Source organism: Notolabrus celidotus, chromosome 15 (genome assembly GCF_009762535.1).
Source record: "Notolabrus celidotus isolate fNotCel1 chromosome 15, fNotCel1.pri, whole genome shotgun sequence".
NCBI classification, from domain to species: Eukaryota; Metazoa; Chordata; class Actinopteri; order Labriformes; family Labridae; genus Notolabrus; species Notolabrus celidotus.
In genome coordinates this window covers 21,540,537-21,563,345 of record NC_048286.1, presented here as the reverse complement: position 1 = coordinate 21,563,345, position 22,809 = coordinate 21,540,537, and the positions used below count along the sequence as shown (strand labels likewise).

The 22,809-nt window shown below is 38.8% G+C and overlaps 2 protein-coding genes and 1 long non-coding RNA gene across 4 annotated transcripts; 2 read left to right on the top strand and 1 right to left on the bottom strand.

Moving 5' to 3' along the window:
• Window positions 1-91: 91 nt before the first annotated feature.
• Window positions 92-14,622, bottom strand: pcyt1aa (phosphate cytidylyltransferase 1, choline, alpha a). Of its 2 annotated transcripts, none has more exons than XM_034702682.1 (9): window positions 14,243-14,622; window positions 11,229-11,342; window positions 9,772-9,871; window positions 9,465-9,581; window positions 7,761-7,912; window positions 7,590-7,668; window positions 5,634-5,776; window positions 5,288-5,476; window positions 92-2,470 (listed from the first exon to the last, which is right to left on the bottom strand). In XM_034702682.1, the coding sequence occupies exons 2-9, from the start codon at window positions 11,340-11,342 to the stop codon at window positions 2,252-2,254; spliced, it is 1,113 nt and encodes a 370-aa protein (XP_034558573.1). In that variant the 5' UTR covers window positions 14,243-14,622; the 3' UTR covers window positions 92-2,251. The 2 variants fall into 2 exon arrangements, with proteins under 2 accessions (XP_034558573.1, XP_034558572.1); XM_034702681.1 differs by lacking the exon at window positions 14,243-14,622 and adding an exon at window positions 14,068-14,181.
• A 1,468-nt stretch (window positions 14,623-16,090) lies between these two features.
• Window positions 16,091-16,924, top strand: LOC117826553. Its single transcript, XR_004634063.1, has 2 exons — window positions 16,091-16,198; window positions 16,352-16,924. It is a non-coding gene; the product is annotated as an uncharacterized LOC117826553 (long non-coding RNA).
• Window positions 16,925-18,856: 1,932 nt separating this feature from the next.
• Window positions 18,857-22,165, top strand: and3 (actinodin3). The gene is made up of 6 exons (XM_034703467.1): window positions 18,857-19,022; window positions 19,881-19,912; window positions 20,409-20,472; window positions 20,623-20,667; window positions 21,026-21,174; window positions 21,271-22,165. Exons 2-6 carry the CDS (start codon window positions 19,901-19,903, stop codon window positions 21,949-21,951), a joined length of 951 nt encoding a protein of 316 aa, XP_034559358.1. The 5' UTR covers window positions 18,857-19,022; window positions 19,881-19,900; the 3' UTR covers window positions 21,952-22,165.
• Window positions 22,166-22,809: the final 644 nt, after the last annotated feature.

Here is a 22,809-nt window from a genome sequence, read left to right as displayed (position 1 = left end):
ACAACTAATTATTTAGTATATTAAATTATTGTCAGATTAATTGACAATACTGATCATTTTCAAGAACACATTAATGGGTCAAGATCAAAAATACTTTGGCCAACATGTTTTAATACATTATTCCTGTCTTGCTTTTCCTCTACATCCAGGACATAAAACAAAAATAAACCCAAACAGTGAAATAAAACAGGATTAAAACACTTGCTGTTAAAAACAGTTACATTTGTATCTTGCAGTAGTGGCTGCTATAGGCCTGCCACTCGAGCCTTTCCCACTATGAACTCGTATCGTGGACATGCTGTTCATGAGAAGTTCACACTGATTTAAAGGAAGAGATTCCACAAGAATCAAGGTGAGACTTCAGAAAAAGTAGCGTAGCACCAAAATCTAGGCTGGATTTCTGCAGCAAATTATACACTCACTGTACTCTTGTACCAAAAGTTGGATTTAATGACTGTGAGCAGTGATTTTCCAACGTTGAAATCTGATTTTAACACACAGGAACAGAAGGAGTCTTTGTCCCAACAACTTTGACAAGTTCTTTCTGGAGACTGAGCCTATAACAGATCAATCTGACATCTGCCAACATTAACATTTGACTCATCTGACAGTAATGCGGTTCATCTTCAGATTACCTGCGATGGTACAATTTTTGACGGTTATACAAGGAAAACACAAGACATGCTGAATCAATGGAGATGCACACAACAGCCGGAAAACATCTAAAATATTCGACCCAGTCGTGTTACGTCAGTGCTGCAACAATGGCTCAGTTCAGAAGGGAGGAAGAAACACTCTAACTTTGTGCTCGTCTTCAGAAATGGGGAGGAAGGAGGTAGCTATAAACAGAAAATGTTGTTCCAGAGTCTCATTGGTGCAGAAAAATGGATCCCTCACACCATACAGGGTAATCTGACAAACTGGACTGATGAGGATTTTGAAAAATATTAGGTTCATCCTTTATATTCTGCCCTCTGTGTGCTGCAGGCTTTAGTCATGTGCTCATAGGGTGTAGTAGGGTGTTTGAAGAGTTCTTTGGTCACTGCAAAGATGTAATACTTCATACTGTAATCTTGTGTTTCAGATGAAGTTTATTATTTGTTAACAGGCCCAGGCGACGCAGGGTCTGCACTACAAAAATACATAGAACTCCTCTATCTCTCATCATGTTGATCCACTGCTCAGCCTGTAAAGCACTTCTAAACAGGGACGACTAAGATCACTTTCTGTACAGAGGCGAAAGAAAGGACAGAACTTCTACAAAAATAAGTATTTCCACATCCATATTTAAACGGGTCACGACTTTCTCAAACACCACATCCAGTTTGAAATTCATCCTTTGAGGACTGAACGTTTAAGAGTTAATTTGTTACTATTAATGAAAGCTGAACCCAGGTCCATCAACAGATGAAGTATGTTGACAAGAGACATTTCAAACATGCCGACGCAGGAGCTTGCACGCAAAAACATGACATGCACATACACACAGACACTTGCAGCCCCAAAGCAGGCGAACAAACGTGGGGAAAAAAGCTGCTGTTTAGAAGGACATTTAACACTTAATCCTCAGAGTCAGCTCAAATTGTAATCTGGAGTCCCCGCTGTTATTTCAAATAAAAAGACAAGTTGATTTGTTGTTAGTACGAGCAGATTATAAACCGCCCGGCATGAGCAGATCATTAGAATGTCCAGTTTTCCTGACCTGCTCTAGAAAAACTTCCCACCACAGATATCCATATAACAGTGTCTCTGCGAGGTTTCAGCTAACCTCTCCCACACCAAACTCAATGTGCTGATCCAACATGTGACCAAAACAACCTGGGAGCCCTCCTGCTAAAGAAAGCTGTGAAAAAAACATAAACAAGATCTTTTACCTCACTAGAACGCCACTTTTAAGAATACGGAGTATAATAGCCACACGTATTCCTAATCCACAGTGAGGGGCTTAAAAAAACTCAACATCAAAAGTGACTGTGACAAATTAAACTAGCTTTCAAATAACTCAGGTGACTAGTGGAAACTTTACTGACCGTTACACAAAAACAAAAAGAGTAAAACTGGCTGTTAAAATCAAAAACTGTGGGGGAGACTGGCTGTCATGGTTAAAGTGAAACTGACGCGCTAAAGGTCAGAGTAAAATCCTAAACAACAGAAAGAATATGGAAGCAGGAGCTTGGTGAAAATTGCGTTCCTTGACAGATCAGATAAAACTGACTGAGGCCCAGAAAAGAGCAAGGAAGTCATAAACGCTCTAGTTTTCATCATCTTCGTCATCATCATCGCTGATGAGGTATCCGCGGGCCCCGCTGTGGTGGGAAGGAGGCGAGGGAGGCGGGGAGGTTTTAGTGAAGAAAGGGAGGCGGAAGGTGGGGGACGGGGAGCGCTCCTCTCGAGTCGGGCTGCTGTTGGGGCTCTGCCTGGGGCTGATGGCCTGCAGCATGCGGCCTTTTCCTTCTTTCAGCATGTGTTTCTGTGAGAGGAGGAGAGGAGAGACACAAAAGAGATTATGTGTTATGTCACGTGATTAAACAGTCGGTTTAGTACAGCCTCTGGATTCAAGAGCAAAAGCTCTGTCACATCTGTTTGGAAGGACCTTCAGATTATTCCAGCTCTGTCCTTTTAGATTTAGTGACATTATGTAAGTTTGGCCTTGTTTTCAGCTGAATTGGTGAGACATAAAACTCAGGCACTCCAGAGGATTATACAATAAAATCTTTGTCATTCAATATTCACCACGAGTCTTATCTGATATAGTTGTCTATATAAGAGTAAGACAACAATATTGATGAACTGAAGTAAGAGCCTCAGTCATTAGCCTGGCTTGTAACTAGGGGTGTAACGATTCATCTACTACATTGATGTATCGATTTACATCCCTACGATCCGACTACATCGATCTGTGCTCGGCAAGTTGGCCTTCCGGACGACATATATCGATCTAACATCATTTTAAAAGGTAATAAATCGATTGTATCGATACTAGGAAATAACGCATTGGACTTGAACAAGGCAGACTTTATATGGATGTGGTATTTTTGCACTTTTAATGATAAAGATGTTAAACGTTACTCACTTCAGGCTGCCCGTCTGTGACATCATTGCCACGCCCCAGTAGACAACAAAACATACTACGGCGAATGGCAGAGGAGAAGCCGGCGAGCGAGAAATTATCAAGCCACCATTGCTTTATTTTTTAATCTGGTTAAATTAAATTAATTTTTTCCAATTCCACCATTCCAGTGTGTGGAAACATTTTTGCAAAGACAGAGATATTCTAAATAAGTTGATCGCTGTTTGTAGGATATGTAAAGATCAAGTAAGGTACCACGGCAACACCACAAATCTATCCAACCACCAACTAAGGCACCATGGGAATTCACACGTTTATATCCATAATTGATTTATACCAAGGGAGAGGTTCCGTTGGCTGGTGGTGAGGCTTTCAGCAGTGTGACTGCCCCCTGGTGGCTGGCTGCAGTATAGGTCAAAAAATCCATCTCCCCCATTCATTTGAATGGGGGAGCAGTCAAACTTTAAAAAATAAATACAAGTCGTACGAATGTTTCTCACATCTGTATGCTGTGGTGATATGTAGTTAGTAATTGAGTGTTTTGTGTTCAAGGCCTCTTTTTCCTGAAAAGTTTATTTTTCGTTAGTTATTAGAGTTTAAAAAACGGGGTTTTACTTCCGGGTTTCTTTTGATTCACAGCCGCCGTGGAATGAAACTTCAAAGGACACACAGCGTCTTATGACGCTACACTGTAGGGCGGAGCTTATTACAGTGGCTTCACAGGCTCTGGCTGCACAATGGCGGCGCCCAGGAGCAGGATTTTTTGGCTTCAGAACAAGCGGCAAACTCCGGTCTCAAACGATGAAGCCAATGCGGAAGTGATATAAACTGCAATACATCGAAAATCCGCTTGAGGCTGGCTGCAGAAACACCGGAAACCACATAGATATGAATGGGAAAAAGACGATCTTTGCAGCATTAATAAACATGTTTACAGCCTGGTTCAAAAAACGGCTTGGACCTACAACGCTAATCTCTCTAATGGCACACACTGTACGGGGGGTGAATTTTTTTCTAACGTGACGGTTAAGAAGATATTAAGATTATGAGTTTTGCCCAAATAAGGACATGACTGACGTCAATCCCGGTCGGGAACACACAGCCATTGGCTAAGAGACTCACACTACGTCACACTCTGCCTAGTTGAGTTCCGCATTACCAATATGGCTGCTGCCGTCGATTTGCTTCAAAACAGCGCTCAGGAACAGATGGGTGACGTCACGGATACTACGTCCATATTTTTTTCAGTCTATGCTTCAGAACCGTAAAACGGGAAGAGGCGGAGCAACGCTGTCCATTTTTATTTACAGTCTATGATTTATACCTGGTTCCCTTACAAGAAACAACAGGAATCTAGGACAATCCAGTATGAAGGTATTTATTTCACAGTCTCACTTGTTGAATTTTTTGATAAAAAGTTACTTAATCGATTTCATGTCACTGAATCGCTTTAGATCGTATCGTTCTAAATGAACCAACATTGTCCTTTAATGGTATCGACAACCACGAATCATGATACGAATTGAATCGTTGTGAAAAAGAATCGTTAAACCCCTACTTGTAATCAAAACTGGAAGCAGAGGCTATCAGTGCTAAACAAATGTCTGCAGATACAGCTGTCTGTCTGCAAAAATCAAAATATCCAGAGAGTAACATATCAGATGATAAATAGCACTCTCAAGTAATTATGAAATAAGAGCCACAAGATCATTAGCCTAGCTTAGCATACTGTCTGGGAGTAGGTGGGAAACAGCTGGCCTTGCTCTCAGGAACTTCCTGGCAATCATGTGACAGTCTCAGCCCAATCCTCACACTCACTGACTCATGGGCTGTGAGGTTCTTACTCTTTAAGTGTGCTTCATGCTGTCCCATTAATGCCAGTAAGGGTTCAGTACTGAGGCGTTAGGGTGGACATTTGGATTGGGACATTGAGTCACCAGGAAGTTACTGATCCAGGCTCGTGAGCAGGCCAGCAGATACTGTCAGTACAAGTACAAATCCTTGCCTTAACCCTTCAATTTTTACAGTTGAACAGACGTTTTAGTTTATATTAACCCATATTAGCTAGAGAGATTATATGCCAATTTCATAAAAAGATGATCTATATGTTTTGAAAAGGATGCATGAACACAATATGTTCATCCTAAATCTTCTCACTGACATCTTCTCGTCCCTCTACCTGATCAAATAGTGATTAAAAAAAAACACCATCCGTACCAGAGCTCCCTCAGGGCCAAACATCTGCAGAAAGTTGCCGATGAACTCCCTTGATTTCTCCTCCCATTTCTGGATGAGGTCGATGCTCTTCTCCTCCACCTTCTGGACAAACTCTTTGCTCTTCTCCTCCACGTCACGGACCTTCCTCTTAACCTTGTCCACGCGCTCCTGCAGGTGATACTTCTTCTCCTGAGATGAGCAGAGGTTACAAAATAAGACACCACATTTTCAACATGAACTATCACAGGGGGGGGACACTACCACACAGCTTTTACTACACAAACAATGAGTCACTGTATAACAACTGTAACCCCTCACAGAGTTAAGCCTGAGTTTAATTTCCTACATTTATGAAGCTGACGTTGAGCTCCTTTGCTGTGTATCCCCTCTGCAAGTTGCGTCTGACGTACACGTCATAGTCACGGACTATGCGTGTGATGATGTCAGAGGTGGAGATGCCCTCTGTCCGCTGGGTTGGAGCAAACATTCCTATGGAGAGCAAAAGCAGTCACTGAGATGAAAAGGCTGCCTGACAGGTTTGCTACAAAAAAAACATAAACAACAAAAAACATGCTTTTTATATCGACTGGAAAACAAAGTTTTAAGGAAAAAAATGTCAGGGTGAATTTTTTTTAATGTACAAAAAGGAAACAACTATCTTTAATAGTCATTCCCAACATCTTAAAGCATAGTGTTTCTTTTTTTGCAGTTCCATTTGTGAGGCTAAGTGTGTCAGGATCAGTTTTACATTTTAACACATTTATATTTGAGCATGAGCTCTAAGCGCTTCTTCTAATTGCCTCCTTTAAGACAGACACACTTTTGAATAGGTATCAACATGCACCTTGCATGTCCAAGTATTTCTATCATCCCAGAATCTGGTTTCATCTCTAAATTTTGCATGATGTGATACAGAGGTATTTATAAAGTAAATGCAGTAGTACCTTTTTAATGTTCCTGGTGTGTCTCACAAAGGCACCGGCCAGAGAGCTCTCTGTTTTTACACCCCTAAGCTGTGGAACTGTCTGACTCTGGACATTAAAACGGCGAGCTCTCTGGGTGTTTTCAAAAGTAAACTTAAGACTTACCTTTTTAATCTAGCTTTTAATTTGGAGTATTTTAGCCCTGGACTGCATTATTGTTTTTATTTTTATTATTTTTATTATTTTAATCATTATCTTTTTAATCATTGCTTTAACATTTTTTTATCTTATGTAATTATTTATTTATCTATTTATTTCTTGTAATCATCTGATCTTAACACTACCTTATTTTTACTTTTCTTCCCACTATTACTTATTTTATTAATTTTACTGTATTGATTTTATTTTATTTTTAAGTATTTTATTTGTAATCATGCCTTTTATAATTTGACCATTGCTGTTGTTTTCTGTCTCTCTGTTATTATTATTAGTCTTTTCTGTTGCTTAGCGCCTCTCGAGTGGCTGCTTGTTGCAGCAGTTCTTTTTTCAACTTTTTTTTTCATATCTGTTTATTTATCTTTGTATTTGGAGCCTGTCATGAATTTTAATGACTCATTTGTTGGCCATCGACACCACTGGCTTTGCAGTGGTGTTTTTGCTATTTTTGTTCCTGTCTGTGTCCAGAGATCCTGCGTGTATCCATGGTAACATTATTTACATACGAGATCAGCTGTTAGCATTCCGTAGCATGTTGATGCTAAATGATGTTAGGCCCCATGTTCCCTGTGAGCTGAGGAGGCAAGGATGACGTGCTGGTACTGAGGTGCAAGCTAAAAAAGACGACATCCACCTGTCCTTCCACCCACCGTTATGGGGAATGTAAGATCTGTCTACGATAAGGTGGACGAGTTAACCCAGCACCAGAGGGAAAATACTGGCAGAGTAGCATCATGCTAACAGAGCTAACACCGGACACGAACGGTGGAAGGATTACATCTGCTGTGGGCGGACAGGATACAGGAGAGCAAGAACTAACTGGTGAAGAAGGCCAGCTCAGTCCTGGACCCTGTGGAGGTGGTGGCTGACAGGAGAATTATGGCCAAGCTGTCATCTTTGATGAACTTTATATATATACATATATATATATATATTCTTGTTGAAATTCTTGTACTGTACACCTTTTTGTTTGCTGCTGTAACTCCATGAATTTCCCCATTGTGGGACGAAAAAAGGAGTATCTTATCTTATCTCATCTTATTCTGTGAAGCACTTTGGGCTGCATGTTTTTATGTACGAAAGGTTCTATATAAATAAAGTTGAGTTGAATTGAGTACTTACTGAACTGTATTTTGTAATTGTTTGAGTGCTTTTTCACTTACCAGCTTCCTTAATGTGCTTGTACACGTCATCACTGCCTGCCGAGGAGTATGGGATGTCGTCATGAGCCACAAAGTCAATCTAGAGGTCATTACAGCGAAAAAAATCAACAAAGCATGTTCACATCCACAAAATTAAAACTAAAAGAAATACAGTATGTTTCATCAACTCACTCTATGTTTCGCAAGGAACTCAGGCGTTAACGTCCAGGGAGCGTTTCGCACCACTTCATCCACGTAGCGGCAGTGTCTGATGGCAGCGTAGCGCTCATCCTCATTCATCACTGTGAAGCCTTTGTATTTGTGGGTGAGGTCATCACTGCACACTTTAAATAAAACATACTGAAATTACTAAGTGTGTTTACAAGTGAGATCCAATCATGAATGATCACTAGAGAAACAGGTTTGATGCAAGGTATGAAGAACCTCAAAGTGGCTCTGATATGCCAGGTCTGCAACGCCACAGTAGTCTCATATTTCCCTGATTTCAAAATTGCCGTGCTTTAAGAAGTAAAAAAATCAACATCACAGGCACCCCGGCAAATAAGATGCAGTAATCAGAAAACAGAATACCAATATTTATCATGTATACAGATACATGAATAAGCAGGTTTGTCTGTGTGCATGTAAACACCATATCCCGAGATAAAGCTTGGGATACCAGCATACTCAAGTCCATGTGAATCCACTCATTGTTTGAAATGCCTGAATGTGATTTAATTTCTAACATTCAGTCTATTTTATTGTTCTCCAAGTCTTCCCCAGCTGTTTGAAAACATTAGGGCTTTTTTTTATGTCACTACTATATCTCTTTTTTTTTAAATGTATTTTAATTGGAAAGGGTAACAATACAAAAATTACAACACTTTGATAATTGTATTCCTTCTTTTCCAAACTTGTATATGCGTATGCATAGAGAGAAATAGTATGTCCACATAGCCACTCAGTCCTGAAATGTTTCTGTCCTCCATCTTTCCAGGTGAATGCATTCATTTATACTCTTGACATTTAAACATATAAATTAATCCTCACCTCTTCAGTCAGTAATCAACACTCATTTCCATGCATACATCTCTTACACAAACCGATATATAACTATTTACATAAGAACTAAGGGAGCTTACAGTTATGTTTTATTCTCTAAGTAGGGGGAGGGTTAATACCTTGTTGGTGGAGTCCTTCAAAATCTGCTCACACTGGGGTTATAAATTAAATCCACTTATTCAAGATTTGATAAAATGCGTCCTTTTAGATCCTCAGAGAGTAAGTCAACTTCTCCATTTTAAATATTTCCAAAATTATTCCAAACCAGTCATCCACTGTTGGTGCTGCTGGTTTAAGCCACCTTCTGGTGATTGATTTTTTACTGGCTGCTAGAAGCACTTTCAGCAGCTTTATATCACTCTTCTCTTTCAGACACAGAACATGACCCAAGTATAGAACCTCAAAGGTCATGGGTACTTGAGTCTCAAACACCTTGCCTAGTGTCTTGTGGATATCATTCCAAAATAAACTCAGTTTAGGACGGTCCCAGAAGAAATGAAAATGATTTGCCTCTGTTTAGCCACATTGTCTCCAACACATCTGTCTTGTATCCCTATATTTTTCTTGGTATGGGGTCTTAAAGTACCTGATAATATTTTTCCAGCAATGTTCTCTCCAGTCTCTGGAGTTAGTGGAGGACCACTGAAAACTACAAATCTGCTCCCAAACCTCCACCGACAGCCCTATTCTTGCTTCCTTCTCCCATTTATCCTTGGCATATAAGGTGTTGTCAGTCACTACTATATCTCAATTGTCTTCTGATTTTAAAATGTTCTGTCTTAGGAAAGAAAAATGCCGGTAAGTTGTCTATTTTACCCACAGACTTGAACTTACCTCCAACAATGAGGTGTGTATTTGGGAAGAGGCATTTCGCCTGCATGAGCGCTCTGGCATGTCCTGAGTGGAAAACGTCAAAGATACCATCTGCATACACCCGCACCGGTCTGTCAGCTGGACGGAGAGAGACGAGGTGAGACATGCAGCAAAGAAAGATCTATCTTGTACAAAGTGGATTAAAAACCTGATTGTTTACATGTGTGGTTAAACTAAACTCTGGGAGGGAACTTGAAGTACCAAAAGATATCAACCAGGGAGGGCAATTTTTAACTAAAAATATACAAACTGAAGGGATCAGACTCACGGGGTGTTCCCCTCTTGGCCTCTTCCATGTTAACTCTCTCGTAGGGTGTACCGTCAGCCGGCTCAAGCTCATCTGCGAAAGGGGCAGGGTGCTTCAATCCCTAAAGGACCCAACAGGAAGGAAAGATGTCATTGATTGAATTTAGTATAGAATTCTCTCTACTCCCACCATGGAAAGATACATTATATATTTCATGTTTTTGTATGGCTTGTAACTTTTCATCCTTCTATGAGTATATATTGTTTCACAAGCATACAAACATTGGTGGACACAAGGGAGCATGTGCTAATAGTCATAGAAGAGCTAAAAGCATCTAGGGTAAAATAAAATGAGATATAAAAGCAAGAAAAGGCATTTGAGAGACCCTTAGACTAAAAAAAAAATGGACGTCATCTTGCTCGGCTTGAAGTGAGGCCGCCGGAAAAAGCTGCTCCCTCTGGTGGCTGGCTGCAGTACAGGTCAAAAACTCTGTCTCCCCCATTCATTTGAATGAGGCTGTGGTCAAACTTTAAAAAATAAATACACGGTGTACGAATGTTTCTCACATCCTTATGCTGTGGTGATATGTAGTTATTATTTGACTGTTGACTATGGTGATCTTGCAGAGAGATAATGTATTACCTGTTTGCCTGTTTCTTTTAGTCTTCCTTATTTTTCACCGAAATTGGCAATGGACATGATCCCTCTCTCCTGTACTTTTCTTTTTGTTGTCTGTGTAAACTTTGTTTTTGGATTTCTCTTTTGTAATATATATTAAAAAAGTCATAATTAAAAATTGATCACAAAAAAAGATGTCTGTGTTCTGGAACGGGATGTTTTGGCTTCAAAACCGCACAATGGGAAAAGGCGGAGCGACACTGTCAATTACATATATATATATATATATATATATATATATATATATATATATATATATATACAGTCTATGGAGAGACCTCTGGGGTGCATTTCCAAAAGAGAAATTATTCTGGTTTTCCTTCCAACAGGGAAATTTGAAATATGAATTTGTCACCATTCAAGCATACTCGCAGTTTCAATAAGAAGGGCACACCTTCATTTATTCTTTGACATTTAAATAAAAAAGGTTAAATGAAAATGAAGTGACCTTTCAAGTCCCCTCTATGATGCCACTCCAAAGGAGAACACATGATCCTTTTAAGATGCCATTCAAATTAAAATTACATTTTAAAGTGCCCTCTGAGGTGAGGGTGGAGGAAATGTGAAAAAGTACAGTGTAGGATGTCCTAATGATGGAGTGATATACTGCATGCTAAAACAGTTGGGACAGCAGCCCCTCTGCATGTAGGTGTTGCCATCTTTATTCATTTGGACCCTTCTCCTTGAGTCCACTCCTGCACATGCATTTCATGCATAAAAACAGCAAAGGTTGCTCTAAGCTGATAGAAAGTGTTTTATTAACACACTGCTCAGCAGCAGTTAAAGCACAGCTGACTCACCACAGTACATCTGGGGATTTTCCCAAGCCTCTCTCCCTCCTCCGTCTCGCCATTGGAGCCATCTCTCCTTCTCTTTCTGGACAGCAGCAGTCCACTAGAGCTCTGAGCTTCCATCTGTGTCACAGGCCGAAACATAAGCAATGAAACACAGGTTAACTCAGGAGCACCGAGCACTAGGGTGACTTTACAGTATTATTAGAGGAAAATGTTACACAGATGCAGAAACTGAGTTTTAACTTGTACAGGTTCAGGTCATGAAGTGTACGTTACATAACTATAGTACGCATACAGTGCACAGACGGTAAATCTAGACAGCATGGTGTCCTGCCAAATGACATACACAGTCAACTTTCACCCAGTAACGGTGACAGAAAGAGGACACAGCATGTGCCAGCTCAGTGAATAGCAGCTGGACACTGGATAAAAACATAAAATCATATTTCACCACTACATGAAAATCAAGCAAACACCACCCGTCTCAAGTTTAAACCACCCGTCGTTGATACACAAACATGTTTACCCTGTCATACCAATATTTACCTGCGTGATATCTTCACTGTTTTCAGTGTGACTCAAATAAGTTAACATAACATTTGGCTCAAGGAGATCCAGCTCCACCTCCCAAGACTCCAGCTGACTTTGTTGTGAACATAACAGCCAGCTGGATGACTTTCATGTGACCACATTGATATCTTTAGTGCTACTCTTGAGCATAATGCATTACAAAGTACAAAGTAATCTAAAATGTCTGAAAGTATTGTGAAGATTTTTAGGTTTTTAACAATCTCAATCTCCTAGGCCAAGGGTTCCCAAACTTTTCAGCCTGGGACCCCCAAAATAAGGGGGGCCAAAGACTCGCGACCTCCACTGTCCCTCAAAGTGATTTAATGTGGCTTCATTTAGCTGGTCTGCAGAAAATTAGCCTACCTAGATGAGAATGTGGTTATGTTTCCTGTGCTGTTATGAATTAACCTACTGCTACTGATGCTTTTGATAATTAACTGTTCACCAACTCTAAAATTAGGAGTCATCTGGCAAAAACAAAGGAAGAAAACTCATTACATTTTCTATTTTCAAGGTTTTATTTCAAGTTTAGCTACTGATTTTGTCGATATTTTTATTAGAATGGGTAAAATGTACTATTTTTACATAATAAAAAGAAAAACATTCTGGAAGACATCTCAAGACCCCCCATTTGTGTCTTGCGACCCCACAGGGGGTCCTGACCCACACTTTGGTAACCCCTGTCTAAGACATCTGTGAAAGACATAATATAAAACGTTTCTGGCATATATATTCATTTATTTAATTATTCATTATCTTCTCAATACCCTATCAATTGTGGACAATAAAACATCAGAAAGTGTACAAATATGATTTGTTTTCCATTCCAACGCTCAAAAATACGATATAGTGTTTATGATCATTTAAAAAAAACAAAGGAAATTGTCACATATTCCCATCGCAGAAGTATTGATAGACAAATGTTGCAAATGAATTAGTGAAAAATGACCAATGTTCAATAAATCTTCAAAATGCATAAATTTTCTGACAACACAGTGGGGATGATGAATTAAATACACCAGAAAAGGTCCAGGTTAAAGGATAGATCTTTTGGGGGACCTATAACTGTCCTGTGTTTCCAGGAAGATCAAGATCAGGACCTGTAAATGTTGTAGAATATTGAGACCTCATTACGTTTCCTAAACAGAGTATTAAACAACTTCCTCAGTAATAATAATGTGCAATCCATCCTATCTACTTTAAAAGGTAGAAACAAAAGGCACAGCTATTGCTCTATCACAAGTGTTCCTGTGTTTTGAGTTAAGGCTCTGCCCCATTCCACACATTCCATTACGCCACATAGGATGAAGCCACAGGTCATTGAAGGGAGGGCCCTGTTTGGAAATGTCTAATTTTGCCACTTCTTGAACTCGTGATTTATTCTTGCCCACTCTTGGCTGGACTTGTGCTGCAGCGTCAGCAGTTATGAAAGTGTGACTCAGTACAATGCGTGACAGACATACCAGTGCACAATCCTGGCAGTGACAGATACCTGATCCAAAACTGTGCCCTTGTGCAAGAAGCCCCCTGTCTCTTTCTCTCTCTGGGTAACAGCTGAGTAGATAGGGCGAGGAGCCCTGCAGGCCTCTCACTCACACTGACAGAGAAGATTTACATGAGCTGCATTTGTCATCATAACTGGAACAGGCTGCTATAATAAGAAAGCAACAAAAAGGACAGTGCCAAGTCTGGTGTAACCAGATGCTTTGCAAGAGTGGTTATTCACTGAAACCTTGTCAAGTAAGATAGTGCCTCAAAAAATGCAATCTGGGAAAAAAAGGTTGAAGAAATTGATTCCAAAATGTAATCAATAGTCCAGTGAAGCAAATATTCTTTTTAAAATCATGTGAGATACAGTTGATTGTGAGGAATCACACGTCTAACATTCACATCCAAAAAAGCTGAATGTTTGGGATATTACCTTGTGGTCAAAATGATTGATCAGGTATCATAAATAGTTCCACATGGTTTTCTTTCCACCTTATAATCATCAATTGTTGTCTCCTAACTTGTGGAAACAGAGATCTGGTAAAAACACTATTCTGTTACTGTACTTAAATGAACAGAACACAAATAGTGAAATACATTTCTTATCGGATCACTGGAATCCTTCACTTGCTCTCTGCTAGCTCCTGATCACACACTGAGAGCCAGAAGCTCCAGCTGCATTTCACAAAATGTTCCCAATGTCTTCTGTTTATTTCACTTTACTGTGTCACGCAGGCGAGGCCAAAGAAACAACACCAAAGTTGTTCAAAGTGATCACAGAACTTACCAGTGACTGAAACATCTGAAAAGGAGTTGTTAATGTACAGGTGACATTAGATCTACAGCTTTGTTTCCCTGTCATACTGGACACTTTAGCTTATTGGCAAGAACCTTCAAATCAATAAGCTAACTAACTCGGCTAGGTAAGTCAGCTAACGTCTGCCAGCTTTCTGCTAACTTACCGTTCACTCTTTTTTCCCGGAATGCTGCTCTGCAGGAGTGGGCGGCTTCCTATCCTTGCACTGCCAGTATCCCGGCTAGCTAAGCCCAGAAAGGAAGCTTACGCTGCTAGCTACAGTCGATGCTAGCTAGCAAGCTAGCAGTTGAGTTTGTTGTGTGCTAGCCGACTTTAGCCGTTAGCTCGCCGGTCAGCTGACAGCAGCAACAACGTTAAACACGAACAGATCTGTGTGTCCAACACTCTGCTGCTCGATGTGCTGCTGGAGAAAACTGCAACACCGCGACGAACTTACAAAATTTCAGCAGTGACAGCTTGTACTACAACGCTGACAGGTCAACTACACAGGAACTACAAAACTGCAACATCCGCAGTGGAAGTGACGTAACATGTGTAATTATTTCCGGTGTAGTGTTCTTAGCCGCCTAGTGGGCTTAAAAGAAATTACATTTTAACAACTCTAATTGTTTATATAGCAAGATACTTCCCATAGATCAGGGGTTCCCAAACTTTTCAGCCCACGACCCCCAAAACATAGGTGCCAAAGACTCGCGACCCCCACTGTCCCTCAAAGTGATTTAATGTGGCTTCATTTAGCTGGTCTGCAGAAAATTATCCTACCTACATGAGCATGTGGCTGTGTTTCCTGTGCCTTTATGAATTAACTTACTGCAACTGATGCTTTTGATAATTAACTGTTCCCTAACTCTAAACTTAGGAGTCATCTGACAAAAAGAAGGGCAGAAAACTCATTACATTTTCTATTTTCAAGGTTTTATTTCAAATTAAGCTACTATTTCTGTAGATATGTTTTACTATAATGTGTAAAATGTACTATTTTAAGATAACTTGGGAAAAAAAAACATTCTGGAAGACATCTCACAACCCCCAATTTGTGTCTCCTGATCACCCAGGGGGTCTCGACCCACACTTTGGGAAACCCTGCCATAGATGACATGAAGGTAGAACTTCTTTTGTTGTTGTTAAATGTTAGTATACACTGTCCATGAACAAACAGGAGCAGGAAGAAGAAAAACTTATAATACCTGCCCCTCCCCTTAATCACAACATAATTTACCACTGAACCAGCCCGTTGGTAGTCACCTTCTCTTTTCACCAAACATCAAATTTAACAATGAACACTGAAACAATCAAATACAGCTTTACTGGATGAGTTTGTAGTTTTACTTTACCCCCATTACTTTACCTTTTAACATTCTTTTAAACTGTAAAATATTAGAGCAGCATTTTATATCATCATCCAGAGAATTCCAAAGTTTAACTCCAGAAACTGAAACAAACATTTGTTTTAATGTAGTGTGTGCATATGGACTTTTAAAATTACATTTCCATCTATGAGCCTCCTCATGAGATGTAAACACAAACAACTCCTGTAAGTTTTCAGGTCTCTGTCTCTGGCTTTAAACATAAATAATAATGCTTTAAAGTTAACTAGGTCTTTAAACTTCAACAAATAGGAGCTGATAAACAAACTGTTAGTATGTTTTCTGACATTCATCTTACCAACATTCAAAATAAGTCAGCAGATGAAATAATAAACCAATTTAAAGAAAATAAACCAGCAAATAAAACATGACACTTTGAACAAGTGTCATGTCGTATAAAGCTCAGTCATAGATAAAAGTAGATGACTGAATAAACTGAAACGCATTGGCTTGAGTCTTTAATTTGTTATCTGTACCACTCGTAGTCCTTACATTGGGAAGGTAGGGAAATCATAAAGATAGTTGTTGAATCTCATGCAATGGTTATTTAACCATGTAGTTGTGGAAAGGCTGCCATATTTTATAGATAATATTATCCTATTCCTAATGAGTAAGTTATTTTTTCCAGAGCCATGCAACTAATCACCTCACAGTCCAGCTGGCAGTGGGAGATCTGGTTTCCATTTCAATGCAACACTTTTTTTTAATAATGACCAGAAGGATTTGACACTAAGGTAATTATGTGGTTAACTGTGGAATGACGATTGGAAATCCACTCACACCCAGTTAAGCCGTAACCCCTTTTGTAGATGTTTGCATTGAATATTCAACCATTGGATATTTGTTATTAGTTCTTTCCATTTGACTAAATACTTTTTTTTCTCCAGGAGAGAGAGAGAGTAGCCACATCCAAACATCTACAATGTTTCAGGATTTATCAATATGTAATCTGTGAGCACAACCTTTCCACATGTGTAAGTAAATCAGAAAAACAGAACTCAGTTTTTTATATTGTTTCTTGGTAAAGACAGCACAGAGGCACTATAGCTGGAATGAAGGGTGCAGAGCTGAAAACATCCCTCTGGAGCTGGTCCTCTGTGTCCTGCAGAGAGCTCCAGGACAAGGTGTAATTTCACTTAAAGATCAGAAGGGCACTGGTTAGGATAATTGATACCCTGGAGGTAGTGGTTGAGTTGTGCAAGAAAAACTGCCACTATGGCCTTCTTCATTAGTGAACTGGGACAGAGAGAAACAGGGTGATGGATTATCAGTATTTAATGCCAGAAAGGAGAATGATTGCAAGTAATGGGTGATCATTTTGTTAAGGTGTAAAATCATTCCAGTATATTTTAATTTTTCCATCACAAGATAATGCAAATAAAAACAAGGATCTTAGCATAGATTAAGCATTTTAAACCCATTGTACTGTTTTGTCGTTTATTAAATACACATGAGAATTTTTCAGGCCTCCTGTGTTTTTAATCAGTTTTGTCCTGCTAATGTACTCAACTAGGGGTTCCTTCATAATATATCTAACAATCCTACTTAATGAAGGTAAACTTAAATACAAAGATAAAGAGGGTTTTTGTACCATTTCTGCAAAAATGATGATAAATCATACTAGATATGTGAGGGCACTGTGTGACTTATGTCCTACATTCAATTATGTAAAACATGTTGATTTATTATCAAGACGGCTGGTTGTCTCACCGTAAAGGTTGAATAAATGTATATCATTTAAGAGTAAGAGGCACCCTGACCCTTCCATTTTTTGTCCTGTCACAGAGCAATTACAGTATGATGTTTACCATTAGCCACCTGGTAGCGCCCCATACAGACTCCCTGTCTCCTTCTGGGGCTCTTTGATCGCAGTCTTACCTGCTGGTTTGAAGGAGTGAGTTTGCTTCACTGTTGAAATGACAAATTCTGAGCAGGTGGCTTAAGGAATGTTGAAATCAAGACAGTCTGAAAAAGTAAAAAACATGAGTATTTGAACACTGGAAAAAATACCCCTCTAAAAACAAGAAAAAATTTATTTCAAGGTACTTTTACCTTGAAATAAGCAAAAAATACCTGCCAATAGAATGAGTGAAAATTTGCTTGGTAAGATTTCTTAAAATAAGATGTAATATTTAGAAAACTGTGATCTTAAAATTAGCAGGGAAAACTTAAATAAGCAATATTTGACCAGTATTTTAAAGCTTAGTGTCTCAGAATAAGCCAGGAATGCCAACAATTAGTATTTTTTCACTCAAAAACAGATTTTTTCACTCAAAAACAGATTTTTGCACGACTATATTTCATGTCAACTTCTTCATTTGAGACATATTCACCTTAATTTGAGTTGTATCATAGCGGCACTTCTCTAGGTTTAAGATTATCTTGTACTTGAAATAAGATTACAAAGTTTAATTTGAGCATTTTGAGATATAATCTCTTCTCATAGTGAGCTGGATATATTAATATTCAGTCATGTTGTTTTTTAGGATAAGCCAGCTATGATCAAAAGTAGGTGTTTCATTGTGTGCATGCAGTTTGAGGATGTATATTTTTATCTGATTTAGAAGAAACAGTGTCTGAAAACTGTAACCCACCCTTAAAAACAACTTTTCTTTCTTTCTTTCTTTCTTTCTTTCTTTCTTTCTTTCTTTCTTTCTTTCTTTCTTTTATCAACGGAGCTGTTTTCTGATAGATTCTCCAATAAAATGCATTTACTTAAATCAAGTAAAGTGTTTGTCTTAAATCAAGATTATCTGTCTTCTACAGATAAGATCTCAGCTTGAAAAATGTATGAAATGTAAAATAAACCTTGTTTCTTCTAAATTACAACTCAAAACAAGATCATTTCAAGATTGTTTGACTTAACAAGATTTTTAAGATGCATTGTCTTAAAATAAGTCCCTCTATCTTGCTCAAATGTTACTTGTTAACTAAATGTATCTTAAATCAAGTAGCATGAGACATTTTTTACTAAAAATGAAACAATTTCACTTGGTAAGATTTTGAGTTTTTGCGGTGCAGTGAGGATCTCCAGCTCAATGGTCAACATGATCTATAACATTATCATTTTGATCAGTCACTACATAAATTATCCTTTATGCAGATCGTTCAAATTTAAAGACATTTGAAGACCTTTGTGTGGTTTTGTGCTAAGAGGTCCTTCAACATTTTCATCTATTTAATTCAATCACTAAAATCCTATTCCAACAAGAGAGTTTTTTCTACATGCATCATTTCTGATACTAGCTTTTATGCTAACAGTTGTGCTATAGGTTTTGTATCTTTTTTTTTTTTACCTACATTGACTGTATTCAAATGGGAACAGTCATGAACATTTAATATTTTTTTAATTGCAGTTAATTATTGAACTGTATAGTTTTAGTAATATTTTAGAAAAATGTAAGAAGACATTTGACAAAAGATGCAACAACAGTTGGCTAGCTAGCAAGCTACGAGATGACAACCTATTTTTCCCAAAATGAGTCTGCATCTTAAAATGATACGTTTTGGACAGTATTTTTTCTCACTGAGGCAACTAAAAGCATATATATGTTCAATGTAAGGATTTTTTTTTCATATTTTTGTCTTGAGTGTGTTTTGAGATGTGTTCATGAGTCAGAAAGACCGTCAACGTAAGACAAGGGCGAGTTAATGTCAGAAACAACTCATAAATAGTTTGTCCTCCAAATACAATTACATTTTTTATTTTGTGCTCTTCTGTGAATATCTGTGCTATCTAGGCATTCAGAAATATATACGCATTGAAACAATGTTTTTGAAGTCACAGAGCAACAGTTCCCAGGCTGTGTTACAATGACTTGGTGTTAGCTAGCCCATAATTCCTGCATATTTCTTGGGGACTTAAACAGCAGTTGACGCCGCTCCCCCTCTCTTTTCTGACTGTCCAGGACTAAAGTTAAAAGGACATATCCAGCTGTTTTGGGACAGAGTGTTAATTTTTAGCTGCCGGACATGTTTTGTCAGGAATTACGCTACAGTAGCACTGTGCATGTCGCCATATCCTCAAATCTAGTCCACAAAACAGAAAGAAGAAAAAAAAAAACATGTTTGGCAGGTGTAGGCTATGGACTAAGTTTTGGAGAGCATTCATTTAACCTCCATTGATGGCCTCAGCTTGGACTGTGACACATATAGAAAGAGATGGGAAACTGGACAGCATGTGCACCCAGTAGGTGCCCTGCTGTTACAAGGCTGTTTCTTGTGGCTTTACAAGGAGTCACATTTTGTTTGAAGTTCTTCTTTTACTGCTGGTTCATGCTCAGTGTGCTAATGAGCTCTTCCACGTCTCAGCTGAAAATGCATGAGGGGTGGAGTTCAGCTCACTTGCTGTTCAGTGGCCAATGGAGCAGCCCCAGTATTTTTGCTGTATTTATGAACAGTTATGTTGTGCTGCAGATTAGACCAGGACTGGGGAGATGCAACAACAGGTGAGATGTTCTCTATTTTACTCTGGCTTTATCAAGTTTTACAGTGAAGTTTGTAAATTAAGGCAAATAATATTGTTAATGTATATTATATATTTGTTTCATATAAGATCAATGTCCACAGTGCTGGAAATTTCTATGAGGGAGAATTTCCACCAAATTCAGTATTTTTAGGGGAACCTGTTCATGTGTGTGCAAAATAATTAGTGTTGCAATGAAGCTACTTTACAAAAAGACCATGGAAGATTTACTCACTATCAAAAGAATCTTATTGACCAGTTATTCTATTATCCTTGTACTTGTTTTATTCCCAGTGAAATATCTGAATCTGTGGACATACCATTGCATTGTTTAGTCACTGCATTTTTTTCTTTAACTTTTTGTTTATGTGCTCTCAAAATGCCTGATAAATACTTAATTGTTAACCTCTCTGAATAACTGCAGTTGCATGAGATATCATGTCAAATATTTGTATTTGTGTGTGTTATTGGACTTGCAGATGTGGAGGATGATTTCCCAGGTGTCCCTGTTGAGGTCACTATGCTGCCTGCTGTTAATGCCAGGTTAGACTGAACAAAATTCAGAACGCTATTTTTCTTTCAACTGCTCAATTTTGAGGGGTTTAAAATGTACTATTCCAAAACTGAGTGTCTTATGTAGTTGCTGTGAAATGCTTTGCAGATATGATTATTTTGTTCATTGTCTACCTGTAGCTTTTCTGGAAGCCACATCCCTGGTGAAAGTAAAGAATCCTGAAGGTATTCAACATATTTTTGCACATTGTAAACATATAAGTAAACTATTCTGTTGACTGTATTAACAAAATTAATGGTATCTGGGAACTTTTTGAGTAGAGCTTTAAATAATTTTACATTAAAGTTACCCTTTAAAGAGGTGCAGCTATTTTTGAAGAAATACTGTACTGTACTGTGCTTTTATTGTTCTCATTCCTGAGTGCAGAAAATACCTTTCTTAACAAAAGAAAGGTTTCAATTTACGTGTAGTCACTTTACCACCATAATAATATGACAGTTTATTTTTTTCCTGTGGGTCAATGCAGTTATATTTTCACACCAGAATCAAAAAATGCAGTCCTGACTCTGTGCTCTTTCACAGGGAGATCACTAAGCATTGCCTCTGATCAGGCTCACGATTTCCTGACTAATTCTCGTCCCAAGAGGAATATTGACCCAAAGTGGTACAAAGGGAATCCTGATTTTCAGTCCTACTACCGCTTCTACAACAGCATCGGACACATCGAGGGAGTAAGTTTCAGTTGATTGGAGATTTATAGATGATGATTTTCTACACAACTAACCTCTTATTTTCCTCTCTGACTTCTCTCTCTGTTTTTCTCTCAGCTCTACGAGATCGACAGGATCCGGATGTTATACCAGCAGATGCGCCACTTGGAGGTGACCTATGGCCCTGATGCCTCCAGTTACCAAAATGTAATGGGTGTACTGACCACCACTGAAGCACCCACTACTACTACTCAGCCTCCTCCACCCCCCACCACACAAGCTCCCACACCCGACCCTCTAGAGAATGCTCAGAAGATCTATCTGTGTCACCCCAAAGACCCTCTGTGCAAACCTCAGATCGTCTACCTGCCAACAGGGGCTGTTCCAGTCCTGTGCGACCCACGTCACAACCCCGCCTGCAGGCCCAAAACAGAGGAAGAGATAAAAGCTGCTGCTCCTCCCAAACCCGCTCTGCCTCCTCCTGCTCCACCCGCCCCCAAAAAGTCAGACTTACCTCCCCCTCCCCCTCCCCCTATCACTGCTAAAGGTATGGAGTATGACTGCGACCCATACTGGGACCCTGATTGCCTCATAGATCACCCACCCCGCCCTGTTCAGGAAACAGCACCAGAAGCACCTGCTGAAGAAAAAGTTGTGAAAGAGGAGGTAGCAAAAGTAGAGGAGAGTGCCCCTGCAGCAGCCACTGAGAAACCCCTCTACCCATTCTTTGATCCTTATGATTTTAAACGTGACCTGTATGACCCCTTCAATTATGCCGATCCAGATGCTGAAGAGTAAAAACAAAGCCCCTCAGAAAAGATGTGTCTACAGAGTAAGATGACAAGATGACAAGATGAAAAGACAAGACCAAAACCAATACAGGACAGACATGTAAACAAAGCTTTTATGCCAATATGTCATGCCAACCACTCTCTGTGTGTTTGTTTGGGTGTTCATAAAAATGTACAATAACCTTTTGTATAGGAGAACAATGGAAAACAATAAAAATTGATTTATAATGGTAATAAATGTGTGACTTTTTGTTTCCATTTATTGTGTTATTGTAGGACATATGTAGAGGTTAGATTTGTTTTCTCTTTTAATCTTTTAAATAGCTTTAATTAGTAGGTGCTTTGAAGGTTATGGTTCTATTTAAAAACATATGATATGAATAGTAGGACCAAGATGTTTAATGTTTTAATTTAATGTAATGAAATACAAAACACACTGAAGGAGAAGAGACCGAATTTTATGCTCGGAAAATGAGAATTTTGCCCTTTAAGTATTTTGTTCCATTTCAATTAAGAATTTGAATTCTTTTAAATAGCTCATGTCCTAAAGAACCATGTTTAAGTGCCCTCTTGGATTCCACTGTAGTAGATAAAACATTGAAAACTGCCTTCTCAGGTGCTCTTGCAGTGGAAAATGCATGAAAAAGTGCCTTCTTAATTCCACTCACTATATAAAACACAAAAAAGTGCCCTCTGGATGTACCTCAAATGTATAAAATGTAAAAAAAAAGTGCCTTCTGGATGCCTCTCAAATTTATAAAACATTAAATAGTTCCTCTTGATACCCCTACAGGGAGTTCAATGTAAAAAAAAAAAATTCCCTCTATATGCCCTTGAAGTTATTTATGGTATGCTATGTTATGTT

What these genes read in the sequence shown, in the direction of transcription:
- pcyt1aa (XM_034702681.1), bottom strand. Translation starts at nt 14,142, where the DNA reads ATGACAGGGAAACAAAGCTGTAGATCTAATGTCACCTGTACATTAACA. An exon ending in GGCCAAGAGGGGAACACCCC is followed by an intron (nt 9,582 to 9,771) that starts GTGAGTCTGATC and finishes CTCTCCGTCCAG; the next exon opens with CTGACAGACCGGTGCGGGTG. An exon ending in CAAGCACATTAAGGAAGCTG is followed by an intron (nt 5,777 to 7,589) that starts GTAAGTGAAAAA and finishes TGCTCTCCATAG; the next exon opens with GAATGTTTGCTCCAACCCAG.
- and3 (XM_034703467.1), top strand. An exon ending in GAAAGTAAAGAATCCTGAAG is followed by an intron (nt 20,668 to 21,025) that starts GTATTCAACATA and finishes GCTCTTTCACAG; the next exon opens with GGAGATCACTAAGCATTGCC. An exon ending in GCATCGGACACATCGAGGGA is followed by an intron (nt 21,175 to 21,270) that starts GTAAGTTTCAGT and finishes TTTTTCTCTCAG; the next exon opens with CTCTACGAGATCGACAGGAT.